General features: G+C 40.5%; 1 protein-coding gene across 2 annotated transcripts in view; it reads left to right on the forward strand.

Moving 5' to 3' along the window:
* The window catches only part of CNTNAP2 (contactin associated protein 2), a 1,159,973-nt gene that overhangs the window by 927,063 nt on the left and 216,477 nt on the right, over positions 1 to 16,433 (forward strand). For both annotated transcript variants that reach the window (XM_055709318.1, XM_027816209.2), the window contains one exon: positions 5,237 to 5,393. In XM_055709318.1, coding sequence (XP_055565293.1) covers positions 5,237 to 5,393 — 157 coding nt within the window. The remainder of the gene's footprint in view (positions 1 to 5,236; positions 5,394 to 16,433) is intronic.

Consider the following 16,433-nt stretch of genomic DNA (forward strand, 5'->3'; position numbering starts at 1 on the left):
AGGAGCATTTTCTGACAGGCAGAAGCAGGTTAATCCTCACCCGGAGCCCGTGGCAGTGTGCTGCGGCTCACCGCAGGAGGCTGCACCTGGAGAGGATTTGGGAAGGAATTAGGTAAATTCACAGGCAGTGGAGCTGTAAGCAGACCCTGAGCAGAACAGGCAGAAATACACCCTCTAGCATCTTTAACACAGTGAAGGGGTGCTGGGGGAGTGCCAAATAATCAGCCAGAAGTGACAGCAAAGCTTAGATCTTTTCTGTAAATCCTGCCTGCTGTTGCCCCTGCCAGGCGGGGAATCCAGGTGAGACGGGCTGTGCTCTTCGCAGTGCTGCCAGTATCCATTGCTGATCCTGTCCTTCCCGGAATAAAGTGCAGGGAATGGGAAAGAGCTGGGGCAGAGAACCAAGGGAAGAACCTTGGATAATCACTGCTATCACTCCTTTGTTTCCAGAGGCTACAAAAGGTGGTTAAGAGTAATTGCTGGAACGGAGGAGAGCTGCCTTGGTTCAGCAGAAATGCTGCCGGGTGGCCTCCACTGCCCACGGGCCTCCACTGGGCCCTGAATGGCCTCCTTGAGAAACATGGGAGAACGAAGAGACTGGATGAAAATCTGCTACGGGGAGGAGATGGTGAATGAAAGAGAAGCATTTACCTTCTCCAGGTAGTTTGCAAATACGAAATAACATCATTATTCTGCTGGGGGCTGTGTGGTGAGCGGGTCCGGCTGAGCACCCAGTGCGGGGCAGCATCTGGCCGCTCCATCCTGTTCCCTAGCCTCAGGTCTCTCAGCATTGCAGCTTCAGCTACCAGCACCCTACTGCTGGGAAACAGCAGCCCTAAAATGTTGGAAGTAACACCATTTTAATTAATCAGTTGCATTTAAAAATAACAAAACCAATTGGTTTTCCTAAATACTCAGTACAAAGTGTGTTTCAAAAGTTACACATTTTGAGACACTTTGGATATGTTAGAAATACGTTATTGACTGTTAAAGAGTTCTGTTCATACTACATTAACTTTGGTTGGATATGTTTTTCTATCAAATGAAATGAAAACACAAAGATATGTTTATGAGATGAAAAAGAATCTATTTTATGACACTCAGAGATCTGTGAGCTTACAAAGATGTTCCCTTAGTCCTTTACTTTTTTCTGAATATTCTGTAGAGAGGGATGTCTTCTTGATAGAAAACACTGATGAGCAGATTCTTTACTTGCTTTGATTTAATAACTGCAGATCTGAGCTACCATCGCACATTGATTTAAATAAGAACTCATATTTTGCTTTAACTATAATGAAAGTCCACCACTGCTAATCCCTTGCAACCACTGTTAACTGTATTGCATGTAAGTGTTACAGGCTAGTGTGTGTGTATGTCAGACAGAGACCTGAATCACTAAAAATACAGTTTGATGTTCTGGCTCTTCTCCTATGTCTACATGCCCTGTTAAAATAAGATCAGTCATTTCACCCTTAGAAGATTGTTCTCACCCCACAGCTATTAACTTTGTCAGGGTAATGAACCTCCTAAAAGCTGAATATCTTTGTCCGTTTTCTTGGTATCCATATCATACTCTGATACCATCATGACTTTTCTGCTGAGTGACTGAGTAATAACCACACAACACCTTGCAAATGGCTTCTTTTCAAGAAGGGAAACAGAAAGGCATCCTGGTCGTAACTGAGTACACATAAACTTAAACACTTCCCACAGCAGCCCTCGAAGGAAAGCTGGTTTGTGCCCAAAGAGCAGTTCGGCATCAAAACTTGATTCTAACCAAAATCCCAAGGCAGGCGGGAGAGTATCCCTTCCACTCCTTCTTCTCTTAATGCAATTTGTCCACAAAAGCTTGGGAGGAGGAAACCAATCATTCAATGACAACAAAAAAGCTATCCTGTGACTGAAAATTTGTTCCTATGGTAAACAAAACTTCAAAACCAGAGGAAATATCTTCTGGTATTACTTGTCATCACAATACACTTGATAACTTTTATGTATAACTTTTGCCCTCCACAGGTTTTTGTCCTTAAACTAAATTTATATACTTTTAACGTCATAAGACCACTAGTAGTGATATTTTTTGCAGAATAATCATATATGATAAAATAGCCTGATGCTTAGAATTACATATGTTAATGATCCATCTTCGTGTTGAAGTGTACTACTACTTCTACTTGGATCAGCCCTTTCCAACAGCTTCCAAAGCAAAAAAAAAAAAAAAAAAAGCAAAGGGCTCTGAAGCAGAAAAGCAGAAGGGTTCACATCCTCAAAAGGAGTCTATAAAAGAGGGTGAAGCACAAGAGGGAAAGAGTGGTCCTATTGCTAAATATTTTTTTACCTGCCTGATGCATCCTTCTCTCTCCTAGCTTTTTTTTTTTTTTTTTTTTCTATTCTTCAAGTCTCCCCAGTGCAGGGTTTTGCTGTTTGTTATGCCCAGCCACAGCAGTGTCTGCAGTGTATCTGCATAGCACTCCTGATTTGGAGCTTATGAACTCTAGGCAAAATGCTGCTCATCTTTTTCTTGGCTGACATGGAGAGGAAGGCAGGCCCCAAAGGGCTGTTGTCATTTGGCTGGCACAGAGCAAATGAGGCACAACTGCGTCTCCTCACCTTTTTCTTTCATTAACCATAGGCTATCAAGGACCTCCAGAACCTCTTGTACGGCCACTGTGGTGCACGATGGTCTGGCATGAGGCTCATCCTATTCCAGTGCATGGCATTATGTGCTAATGGAAAACCAGCTAATGAGAGCTGTCTGCCAAGAACCCCTCTGGTGCAAGCCCTGGCACAACATGCTGGGCAGATACAGACTGCTGGAGGTGTCCACAAAGGAATTGCTGGTTGTGGGGGTGGCTGGCAGAATTGGTATTGAATGTAAACCCACTGAAATCCTATGTTCCTTCCTTGAGCTTTCTGGAAATTTAATCACGCATGTTACTATCTTCCTCAATTAATTTGTGTTCCCAGGCCTATGGATAGGTCTTGTCTTCAGAGTGAGGAGGCATGCATCCAAATGGGGCCAGATCCCTAACTAGTGTATGTGCATGTGGAAAACAATAGATGTGAAAAATGGCTCTGGCTACGCTAGAATGCATTCTGGGTTTAAAACTGTATGCCATTTGCCATTTAAATGAGTTAAAACATGCCCTGTTTGTGTCTGTCATAGCGGTCTGTGACACCCATTGCCATAGTCCATAATTCTGCTATCACCGTCATCTGCTTTAATCATTTCTACCTGCTTCTGAATTTTTTATCCTCCTTTTGACAATTCTAAGTCATTCATTTTCCTCTGGTGCTTTAATTAGCAGTTTAGCTTCCTGGTGGAGTGCTTGCTGACTGGATCGTGCAATCCTTCACTTGACAGGAAAGGTGTAAACAAAGAGAATTTTGAGTAACAGTCAAAACTACGGTATTTCCACTGCAGCATAAACACTAACTTCAAAGATGGGGGGGGGGGGGGGGGGGGGGGGGGCGAGAATTACAATAGGAGCTTCAAATATCATTAATGCTGTAGTTGGATCCTGTATCAATAAAAGCCCTTCTATCACTCACTGTGGAAAGGTAACATTTACCCTTAAATGCTTTTCAAATAATCTTTTGGAAGCCAGGGGTACGTACTCCCGTATCTAATAGATTGTGTTGCAGGTTGGCGATGCTGCTGCAGCGTTCACATGGCACACACTTCAACAGGCAGCACTCAGTTCTGTGGTGGTTGAGTCACAGAAACTAAAATGACCAATTTAAAATCCAGAATCACGGCACACTGTTATCATACCCATTGCATTAGCACCAGAGCTGAATGGTCATACTGTGCAGCATCGTAACATCTAATAAAAGCTTCAGCCACCACGAATTTTTCACATTATCCTATTTTCAGTAGCGTTATTTACACAATGTTTAACAATTCAAAAGCATTGAACAAAGCACATGTTTTCAGAGAGCTGTGTCTTTTGTGGGTTGGGCAGTTTTTTAACGTATGCAGTTATTTAGTTGTTCTCTCCGTGTCTGGGATTTTTTTTTTTTTTTAGCATTCCGTATGAATTACTTCAAACATATGTCTGGGATAAGTAGATTTATGGTCTAGATGATCAAATGTAATTTTGAAATGGCTATTTTTAGGATTATGGATGTAGTTTTTGGAGATGTACAAGTGAGATGCACTAATAGAAAATTATGAAAAGAAGAATATCTATTATGTAGGATTTTACTTGTAAAAATGATTAATAAGTGAATTCCATGCAATTATCTTTGTTTGATTAAATGAGGCAATACCAGCAGCAGGTTGGATGAGGGAAAAAGACATTTTTAAGGAAACACGTTTATAGGCTGAGTTCAGTCATGTTTTCTGAATGTGAAAAATCATGAAGACAAGTACATTGAGAATGATTGAGTTATTTACATGGGTATGAGGTTAAGCACATATTTAAGTGCTTTGCTGAACTGGAGGAATAAAAAACTTTTCAGTAAGGGTGTTTTTTCAAATTAGAAATTAAAGTAGAGGGAGTTCATTTATTTATTTATACATAAGAGGCTTAGTTAGTCCAAAAAGTATTAGAAATAAACTTGGAGCAGTATATGAAAATATCAAATTACAGACCCAATGCCAAGAAATGTGATTATATCAAAGTTCAAATCACCTTTGCTCAAGTATTAAATAAAAAAAAATACATAGATTTTTAAGAAATAGTTAAGATGCTTTAGGAGTTGTATAATATCTCTTTACACTTTGCTTTGGACCAGCTGGAGAGAGCATGATGATCATGTTTGTTTTCTATTGAAGACAGATTAATTTCCAATTCAAAGTTTTTATGAAAAAATAAAAGATAAAATGAATTAATCTTTATGTGCAGCATATGTGGTCAAATATTGAATAATCCATCTGATAGCCTGCTATATAAACTTGAAATTAATTGAAAATAATTATGGAACCTGCCCATGTATTTTCATTATATAAACTGAGAACAATTAAAAAGCTAAACAACAAGCATACAAGATAAAAAGATTAATTAATTTCAATCATTATGAATCATGTGAATACAGAAAAGATGTTTTGTTTACCTGGCAGAGTCCTTTGAATTTCTCAATAATAATGAAAGTGTGTGTTTGACAAAATTGTAGGACGGCTGTCCAGTTATGTGTTGTTAACATCTGCATATTAAACATCTGAGCTCAATTAATGCATTCTGGAGCCCTACCTCTCTGATGCATTGTAACCTTGCATTTTAATTTCTTGCAGAAGGGAATCCATATACCTGGTGGGTTGGAAAAGCCAATGAGAAGCACTACTACTGGGGCGGATCAGGACCCGGCATTCAAAAATGTGCCTGCGGCATCGAACGCAACTGTACAGATCCCAAGTACTACTGCAACTGTGACGCCGATTATAAGCAATGGTGAGTGGTTTGCAAGAAGGCAGGGTAAGAATGACCAGAATCTCGTAACTTTTACAGCACTGCCCTTACGTTGAATGTCTTCTGTTTGTGTATTTCCTTTCTTACCAAAGAACAAGGGCAAAAATAATTATGGTCCCTCCTGCAAAGTGTCTACCTATCTCTTCATTTCCATTTTGTCCATGGTATCTGTGACTGTCAAATATAAGGAGATTATTTACATTTTCAAGTTAACTGAGCTATAGAAAAGGATGCTAAACTTGCAAGTCCTTATAGAAAAGGGCAGCATGTTGACTGCCTGTGCAACTTTGCCTCTGTCATATTCAGTTACATTACAGTACAGTATTTAATTTTATCTCTGCAACTTCTTTTTTTTTTTTTTTCCTTTCTCTTTCGGAGTACTATTGCTGCATTTACTTACAGAGTGAGAGAGAGAGAGTTGAAATCATTCATCTAGTGACTCCAACCCCCATTATACATATTCATGAGAAAAATGTGTTAAGAGCGAGGCTTAAAGTGTAATATGGAATGAGGCTCTGTATTTCAGAGGAAGGTATTGCACTTTGCATGAGACAATTAAATATTCATTGGCCTGTTGATTGAGAATACAAACCTATAGGCCTTTTGGGATGAGACAGGGAGAATTGGTCCTAGTTTCTTCCCTAATAAATAGTTATTAATTCATCCCAGGTGGAAAAATTTTAACAGAGGGACTGAGGAAGTCCTACCCCTTTTACGTCTGGGTAAGGGGCAGTGTGCTGCGAGGTAATTGATGTGGGTTTAAATCCCTTCAGGCAGAACAGAGAATTAAACTTGTGTTTCTGATATTGCCCATAAATACTCTGACAATGAAACTACTTCGTAAAGCTCATCATCATTTTGTGAGACACTCTCTGTGCTCTTAGAGCACTTCGTTTGTAAGCTTTAACTGTTTCTGTCTGTCACAACAGGCAGCATCATATTTCATATGGTATGCAATATTCGGTGACCAGTGGGGACCATACTTTTATGAACACTCTTCCCATTAATAGCAACCTGTTGGTAACTGAATCAATAGTGGCTCATAAACCAGTTTGTGATAATTGAGAAATTCATACATCTACTAATGAATATAGAGCTACAGAACTTTAATGATATGTCAGAGATTTTAAAAAAAAAAGAGTAGGGAGAATCACAGAGCCATAGAATCACAGCGTAGTTGAGTCTGGAAGGGACTTAGAACTCATCTAGTGCAAACCCCCTGCTGAAGCAGGGACACCTACAGACAGTTGCCCAGTGCTTTGTCTGGAGGGCTTCCGAATATCTCCAAGGATGGAGACTCTGCAGCTTCCCCAGGCAACCTGTGCCAGTGCTTGGTCACCCTCATAGTAAAGAAGTTTTCCCTGTTCAGAGAGAACCTCCTGTGTTTCAGTTGGTGTCCATTGCCTCTGGTCCTGCCACTGGGCACCACTGAAAAGAGCCTGGCTCTGTTATTTTTGCACCCTCCCAGCAGTTATTTATACACATTGATGAGACTGCCCCTTGAGCCTTCTCTTCTCCAGGCTGAACAGTCCCAGCTCTCTCAGCTTCACTTCACAGAGAGATGCTCCAGTCCCGTAATCGTCTTAGTGGCTCTTCATTAGACTCTCCAGTATGTCCACCCCTCTCTTGTACTGGGGAGCCCACAAGTGGACACTGCACGCCAGGTGTGGCCTCAGCAGTGCTGAGTAGAGGGGAAGGATCACCTCCCTCTGTCCACTGGCAATACTTTGCCTAAGGCAGCTCAGGATACCATTAGCCTTGTTGGCCGCAAGGGCACATTGCTGGCTCGCGTTCAACCTGGCAGCCACCAGGACCCCCAGGGCCTTTTCTGCCAAGTTGTGTCCCAGCTGGGCAGCCCCAGCACACACTGACACATGGGGGGTTTCCTCACCAGGTGCAAGATTTCACACTTCTCCCTGTTGAACTTCATGATCTTTCTGTAAGCCCATCTATCCAGCTTGTCAGGGTCCCTTTGGATGGCAGCAAAACCCTCAGGCATAGCAGCCACTCCTCCCAGTCTCGTGTCATCTGCAAGAAGAAAGTATGGAAAATAAAAAATTTAGAGTAACAAAGGGAATCTTACAGGCCCTGCAAAAATGATAGATTGGGACATGAGAAATCAAACATTGCCACAGATATTGCCACCCTTAGCTTTGAAATTGTCATGCCAGTACGCTGTTAGCAATGGTATGGGGTGAACCATAGAATACTATAGAGGTAGAGAAGTCAGAGGAATCGGACGTGGTGCCAAACTTCAGAACTAGAATTATCTAGAGAGTGAAGGATATGAAGTCAGAAGACAATCACTCAAACATAGGCACTAGAGCAGTGTGGCAGGAGGGAGGTTTGGTTCTGTGTCAAAATGGTAACGATAAAAGGAAGGTTTTGTAATGATAATTACAATAATGGCAGAATTAGGAGCACTTATGTTTTTCATTGCTTGAGGCACTGGATGCGTATCCATGAATGATAGTCTTTACCATATGTTGACTGTTTTCTTTTACGCCAAGGGAAAAGCATGGGGGGAAATCGCATTGACTTTTGATCTCTTGTTGTGGCTTCTCTAAGAGTCAGAGATGATAATGTAATAAGTGGTGTTCACTCAGTGGTCTTTCTCTGTAATCTTTACACCCCCTATAAGCGCAGAGATTATATGGAATCTATTAATAAGCAGATTAATGTAATTATAAGATTTTAAAAAATCTAAAATAAAATTACTGCCTAAATAGATATACAACATTTTTCTCAGAACTTCAAACAAGAAGGGATTTATATGGTATTTCTCTGGATATGTATCTGATTTTTTCAGGAAAAATACTGTATATCACAGGACAATTTATGAAAAATAGTTATACAACAGTTTTAGTCTCTGGTGTGTGTAAATCACAAGAAGTGAAAGCCTCATTATAGTCTTTAAGAACACTTTGTTCAATATTCATTTTTGCAGTTTAGTTTTGGCAGAATCTAGCCCATTCCAAACCCATACCTTTTGGCATTTGGAATTATTTTGAGGAACCGTAGCTGAGAGTTTTCTGTAGCCAGGTTGATGGATGGATAAAAAGCAAGTGAGCTCCAGAGGTGAGGAGACCTCACTGGCTTCGGAGGTTCCCCCAAAGGTTCCCCCTTACTGGGGGCAGGATGTTAACCAGGGCCACCAACATGTCTGTGCTCCACTCTGGTGACAGCAAGACAGCTCCTGGTTTGGAGCACGGTATCTGCAGCAGCGCTTTTGGAGAGTTGCCATGAGTAGGTGGCTTCAGCCAGTGGCAGCAAGGGGAGCCTGAAGAGAACAGAGGCCACTATAGGAGGCTCGGAGAGGCATCCAGTCGGTGATGAGGCCTGCATCCTTCACATCCATTCAAACCTTGCTTTCGCGTGTACAACTTCACATATTCCAACTCTTGCATAAACTATAGTATGTCTTCTCATCCTTAGAGGTAAAAAAGTGTTAGCTTAGGAATATTGGGAGCATTACTGTAGTACATAGGGGAGCAGGATGCAAGGATCCCCAGGCAAGGACTAACTGAGAGAACCAGGACTAAAATCCAGGCATCATGACATGGACACTCATAAGCCTTTGTAACAGACTTATATGGCTATGCCAGCACAGTGTGGGAATTACTATTAGAGAGGGATCTTTGCAGCTTCTGATGAGCAGACGCATCTCAGCTCACAGACCGACAAAGCAGCTTGCCACAGCTGTCACTAGCTCATCAGCACAACTTATTTTCCAAGAACTTACAGTCCCCTAGAACAGAAGAGCTGTGTAAATGCCATACTAGGGCTGAGAGGCCAGGTGGGACTTCTGCAGTAACTGCACATCTTGGCCATAGCTGGGAGCACAGCATTTCATTGTGGTATGCCTGCAGGGATTTCCTGCTCCTGCCCAGACAATGTGGGAAAAGGTTTTGTCTGATTTTTTTCTTTGGTGGAGGGAGAGGCGCTGGCACAGGGGGCGGTGGGCAGTAGCTGGCAAGCTAGAACAACAGCTACACTAGAAAAGGTAGAGTAGAATGGGAAATGAAGTCTGCTAAGTGGAAATTGTGGGAAAGGTGAAGAAAAGAGATTCAGAGCAGAGATTCAGATTTTGAAGCACTCTTGAAAGAAGATTGGGGAGTCATTGAAGGGCGACTCAGGCCAAATCAGAATGATGTAGTGTAAGTAGAATATTGTATACAATTTTTATCATAGAAGATTGAAATAATTTAGAAATTAAGAAGGGAATTGCAGTTTGAGGAATGATCTAGAGCAAAGGCAGGAGAATGCTTCCCTGGAGAACTAGATTCTAACTGCCTCTGAAACCACATTCCTGTGTGATGCCTGCCAAGTTGCATAAGGTTTTTCTTCACAGAGCAGTCAGTTTGATCCTAATTTTCTGGATACCTAACTGGAAACCCAGAGGTCCAGTTTGTGGAAATACTAAACATTCAGAGCTGCCACCGGGGTAAGTGATCATTCTTTCTGAATGTATCTAATGCTGTCCTCCAAAGCACCACCAACAAAAAATGCCTGTAGGCATCTGCGATTGAGCACTAAAAATGTATGTCTGCTTTTAACTATAACATCTTTCAGCCTTAACATCCAATCTGTAGAAAGGAAGTGATGCCAGATACCCACCTCGTGGAGGTATTGCAAAGATAGGTAGATTTATGAAGCAATCATCTACTCTAGTAATGAGGATTATAGAAAAGCCAAAGAGAAAATGCAGTCTTTATAGAAAGTGTTGAAATACACATTAAATATAAAATAGGGTCCACATATTGAAGCATGAGAGTAGATTAGGACAGTGAGCTCTGTTTTACTAAATGAGTATTGTCTGCCTCCTGTATTGAATTATACTGGAGCCCTCTGGAAAAAATAATAATCAGCGACCAGTCAAGGACTGTATCATGATGATAGGTACAGGGGACAAATTAAAGATTTTTAAGTGGCTTGAAGTATTTGTCTTTCCTAAATTCTGTGTTTGATTTGATTTTATTTAACCAACTATATCAGTGATTTTGTACAGAACCAGCTGTTGTAATAATGGACTCAGTTACAAAGTAATTTTTCCCAGAGACTTGCTCACACTGTAGGCTTGATAAACCTGGATGGTTTTTCTGTTAATGCTTTTAAAAAGTTCACTGAGCAACTTTACACCTTGTCTGTCTGAGTAAAATAGAAAAAAAGCATTCTGCAAGTTGTAGAGCTATTTAGTGCATGCCTAAAGTGTCAGTTCAGGCTCAGATGGTAGAGAAGCCAAACAGTAGATACTGGCAGGGAATATGAGAGATGAAATTCAAATGTATGTGTATTTGCACACATCATCTAAAATATAACCTGATCTTTAAGAGAAGCCCCTGTTGCTGCTGCAATTTAAATATTAAGTAACCATTTTGTCATGATAAAGAAATAAAACCACGGGCAGGAAGAGCTTCACCAAGAGCAATATACCAAAATGAACCTTAGTCCCAAATTAACCATGATTTCTGTCCAAAATGAAATTAATTCAGAGGTAAGTGAATAAGATTATAAAGAAAAAGATTAGTTTTGCTTGGTAATAAAAATCGCTCATTAAAGGGTGTACAGCTGACATTCAAAGTCAAGTTGCCTCAGTCTTGAGAAAACAAACTCTACTGAGGCTGCTGTTATTAGTAGCAAGAAATTCTCTGGGTTACTGGTAAACAAAATCTTCTTCAAATGAGTAATTTTAGATAAAATGTAAGGTTTTTGGGGGGAAAAAAAAGAAAAAAAAAAACCAAACAAATGGTTGCTGCTGTCTTTTGATTGTAAAGTCAGTTAACACTGAGATTGGCCCCGTAAGCCAAGGTTTTGTTAGCGGGAGGTGGGGAGGCTCAAAGTTTCTACAGTCTCCTTAATTTTTCTTATGTAGCAGCTACAATATGTGAGAAGACATAATACAATCCTGTGCATGGATTTACTAGGAAAAGGTGACATAAGCAGCTTTTTTTCCTGATGTGGATGCACTTCAGGTTACAAAGTAGGGCAGAGATGTCACTGCTGACTATTGGTGTGTCTGCTAAACTTTCAACTACTTCGTGGCCCTAAAGATGATCAAAAGGGATTAAAGAGAATTTAAAGTAACAGTGGTTTGGACAAATGGACAAAACCAGCAATGAACACAGAAGGAGGGAGCCTCATTTTCTTGTTTATCCTCTGTCACAGTTTGGAAATTAAAGTTTCTTTCTCCAGAGCCTGCACAACTTCTTCATTTTTGTGAGGTGTTTGCCAGAATGCTCTTCAGGCTACATCACCCCTTCCCTTCATAATACTTCAGTGGGGATTTCAGAAGAAAGTTTCAGGTCCTGAGAAAAGCCGATTAAACAGGCTCAGCTTGACATGAGTTGAGTGACAGGAATATGGATGGGCATTGAAATGCTGGCCCCTGGCTGTGGCAATGACAGGTAGGTCATTTGCAGCCAGATTTAGCAGGATGTCAGAGGCTCCCAGAGCTATTGATAGATGTCAAGGCTTAAGTATAATATATACTAATTCCCATTGAAATTGCTGATGGTTCCGTTCCTGACTACCTGAGGCACTTTGGGAAATACATCTGGATTTTAACCTTGTGTGCTGCCAGTAACAGCTGCTGATGCCAAGACAGCTGGCCACTTACATGGCACTGGCTTCTCCTGTCCTTCATTAGAAGCTGCTAACAATGTCTTTGGATATTTTTTTACCATTACATTCTCATCTAGGCAGCAACTGGAGTTTCCATAGAGGTGTTATGTGATCAGAAGTGACTAGGTTACACATTCTCTGTAGGGAAAAAAAAACCCAAACAAAAAACCCCCACAAACCCCAAACCCAAAACAGATAAAACAAACAAACAAAACAAAACCCCCAAAACCAACACAACAAAACAACAAAAAAAACCCTGAGAATTTAGCATTGACTTTACTTGATTACATTTGGATTAAATTTACTTACTATTTGTAGTGTTATGTAGATGTATCCTAAAGAAATAAAAGGGATCAAATATGAATACCTAAAAGACTAAAAGAACTGGAAGGACTATAGAAATTGCAATAAAAACATGCATGACTATAAACATCCAAGATACATACATATATATATATATATGTATGTCTGGAAAATTTCCAGTTTAACCAGACTGACTGACTGCACAAAAACCCCCCAAGTGTTTATATGGTGTAGCCACATGTTTAAGCAGTACCTGGCAAACCAGAAATTTTTGCTAAAATACAGAGGCCTGTGTTTAACAGTAAAACATACTGGTTTGTTTTACATGAAACTAGAAAAGAAAAAAAAAGAATAGAGAAAAATCTAGTAGGACTCATGATGTCCCGCTGTTTTGTATGGCATCTGAAAAAGACGATGAGCCTCAATTTCTTAGAAATTGAGGAAATTTTGTGGAATTAGGCCACACCACTTTGAAAAGTGTAATTCAGCATCTTCAGAGCTTAAAGGCCATCTTGGAAATAACAAAGTGGAAAACACAATTAGTAATTGTTTTTTATGTTATAACTTTGTGCAGTAATTACATCTGTCTACTGTATAAAAGTTGAAATATCAAAACTTATTTTTTAGTTATGCTTAATAAACCAGCTTTGTGGGGGAAGGCAGGCAAGTTTAGCTGACAACTTGCATTACTTCATGTGGTTGTTTTTCTTGTACTCTTACAAATGCAGGCAGTCTTTTGCAGGTTTTTAGGGTTACCTTTCACAGTTCCTCTGTACATTGACATTGGCACCTAGCATTCAGCTAATGCCAATCAATCAAAAGTTAGCTAGTTCTAGCGCTGTGACAGTACGTAATGGCACAGAATGAAAATCTGTGTGAAGAGGAACACTAAAGACAGAAAGCCAGGCATTCAGACCTTGGAAAATGTTGGATTTAATACAGCTGGTTGTACTTTTTTTCTGAATGACTGATAGATTTGAGCTGAAACTTTCAGCAGCAGAAAAGCAAATAGCCAGAAGCCAGGAAGTTCATTCCTACTAGTTATAGTTTGGCCATTAAAACTAGTCTAGTAGGGAAAAGGGTCCAGTGAGTGGGTATTAAATAGGCTGCTGCCTGTTCTGCATTTCCCAGCTGTGCTCATCAGCTGTAACTGGTGTGCAATATTGAAACAGAGTTTGCATGCCAAAAAAATGTTGAATCTTCCCGTTAAGTTAATTCTGTCCTCTTTTTTTTATAACCTGCTCTATATTTTGTTTTATAGAAACTATATACACCTTGTGTTTGTCCATTATGCACTCCTCTGTTCTGCTTCTCCCACGGGAGGAGGCTGAATGTTTTTGTTACTGAGAACAACAGATTAAGAGTTTGGGAGATGGAAATGATAAAACAGAGAGATGAGCTCCAGCCAGCACTTGGCCATGCTACAGACGTGCTAGGTAGCACCTTCCAAATTTGCCTTTTCTGGTGCCTCAGTACTACCATAGGACTCTAGGGCTGTATTAGATAAGGTTGTCTACTAACACAAAAGGGCTAGTTTTTTCCTCAGTGTTCACACTATTATAAATATGTATATAAGACTAATGTGAGTGATTTAAAAGTTAATTTGAGGGCAAGTGAAGGGCATAGCATCTTTTGCACAATAAGTGTTCAGGCTACTGCATTTATGTAGCCTTTGGAGGACAGTACTTGCTGCCCTGGAGCTCTCCCTAATGTTTGGATTGCATTGCTAATGCATAGCCCACAGCTGACAGCTCTCCTCCAGCAGCTGGGCAAACCCAGGATCTCCCAGATTGCTGCTGCTCCTTTCGAGATGTTCCATGCAAGCTCTGACAACTGGCTACATCTGTGTAGCTCATGGGACCTGACAGATCTGCAGCCTGAACTACTAACACAGGTTGAGGGCACTAAGAGTTTGGGGAATCCTGAAACTTGCAATCATTACTGCTATTTTCTCTCTTGCTTCTGTACTATTCACCTTTGGGACTGGATTGTGGCTTTGTTTATAAGACGCTGATGCCACTTGATGTTTAGCTGTCATCCCACTCGTTGACATTAAAGAAAGCACTTCCTTTAGTGCTTGTGGTTCAGGGCAGTGACCAAACAGCTGAGGAGCTGAGTCTTAGATTTCTCCAAAACTGAAAACACAAGAAAATGTGGACATTGCTTTTTGACATGAAATAAGTGGTAGCCTGCCTTATCTTTATTAAAATGACACCTTCTTACTTGGTGTTATATATTCAGTCCCATGCGCTTATTTTGCAGTTGCTATGATTTTTCATCCTGCAAGCAATACAAAAACCCGCACAGCTGAGGGTGAGGAAATGGGAATCTGTACTTCTTCATGCATCATGAACAGTGTCTTTTACCTTGCTGCATATGTAAAAATGGTTGAATTCTAGCAACCTGCTAAAGATGAAGATGATTTCCATTTGACTTCAGGTTCATTCATCTTTCAGTGCTAGCAGGAATGATTGAGCTCAGAGGGGACAGTGCTGACAAGATGTTATCCTTGTTTATTAATATCATCTGTAAAAAACTGTGAAACAAAATGTGAGTGTTCATCCTGCTGCCTACCTCACTTCTGTTGCCATTCAGGCTTCCCTGTGTTTACCTGACCTCAATTCCAGCCAGTCACAAGCAGCTGGTCTCATCCAGATCTCTGTAAGTTACAGAATCACCCAACAACAGTGCTGGAAAAATCAGAATTAGGTATCTGAAGTTATTACTGTCTGGGATATTCCTGCTATTGTTGGAAACACCCTGGTATTTCTGGAGTATTCTAAGAAATATCTGAGAGACTAATGAATTAGAACAGGAAAATGTGGATATATGGGGGTTTTTTCCTATGATGCAGAGGATTTAAAATATAATTCCCAGCATATGTGTATTCTTTATGTTATTAAACGTCATGATTAGTGTGAGTGACAAATGAAGGGACTGGGAACAACAATGTCTGCTATGTCTTGTCTAGAAACACACAGAATTTTTAGTCTGAATGAAAAACGTATGGTCTTAACTTTAAAGTAAATGACCTTACTGTCACAGCTTGTCAGGTAAGGGCAGTGTACTGTGCACTGCAGAACTTTCAGCTGCCAATTATTTTCTCCTCCTCCTTTTATTTGTGTGCTAACTTAAAAAGTAATGACTCAGCCCTCAGTACAATGCCATGAAGATGAAATCACCCCAGTGCTGACCAGCCCAATGTATTTCACTCTGTACCTAACACGGCTTAGCTCTTGAAGAGAGTGCTTTGCTTTTCTTCCTAAATTATAGGACTCTCCTGAATTATGGTTTTTTTTCTGAATCAGTGCAGTCCTATGTAGAAGACATCTGACATCTGTGACAACATGTGTTAAAGGGTAGATGAAGACTGCGGTGCATGCTTGGCTGTTACTAGTATTAGCAATCATATTTTAGCTGAAACAATCACAAAGGAGTCCATCAAGCTGAAGGTATTAAGCCTCCACTGTAAACAAAAGATGTATCTGGTTTTGCTATGTGATCTTGGGTGTATCAGGATATATGTATATATATATATATGTATAAGGGGGAGAGAGGAAGTAATCGGGGCGGGGTGGAGGGAGTGGGGGGGGGTGGCGGGGAAGAGTGACCCCAGAAGCCCTTAAAGTACATTTTTTGTATCAGTTCCCAGGCTTGATGGGGATATTTTCTTTAGAGCCACTGATTGAAATACCGTGTCAGTTCATTCCACATTTAGAGGAAGAATTGTTCTTTGTCCTTTTCTCATTTTGCCCAGCGGATTCTTAGAACTTCAAAAGACCTGATAAAGAAAAAGGATGGGGCGGGGGGTGGGGGGTTGGGGGTGGGGGGGGAAGGCAAGTCACCTGCAATATTGCTGTTTGCCTGGGAACTATTGTTCTATGCACAGTGCATTATTTTACTTTCAAGAGGAAGGTTGCCTGCACTGTCTATGATAAACACTCAGAGCAATCCAGTAACCTCTCATAAAGCTGCAAACTGAGCAATAAACTCAACGGTTGTAGCACCAAGAGAAAAGGAAGAAACTGCTTTTGCTTTTCGTTTGTTTTTGTTTGTTTTGGTTTGGTTTGGTTTTTTCTGTAGACTTGTAAAAGAAGT

The sequence above is a fragment of the Falco cherrug genome, chromosome 4 (assembly GCF_023634085.1).
Source record: "Falco cherrug isolate bFalChe1 chromosome 4, bFalChe1.pri, whole genome shotgun sequence".
Taxonomy (NCBI): Eukaryota; Metazoa; Chordata; class Aves; order Falconiformes; family Falconidae; genus Falco; species Falco cherrug.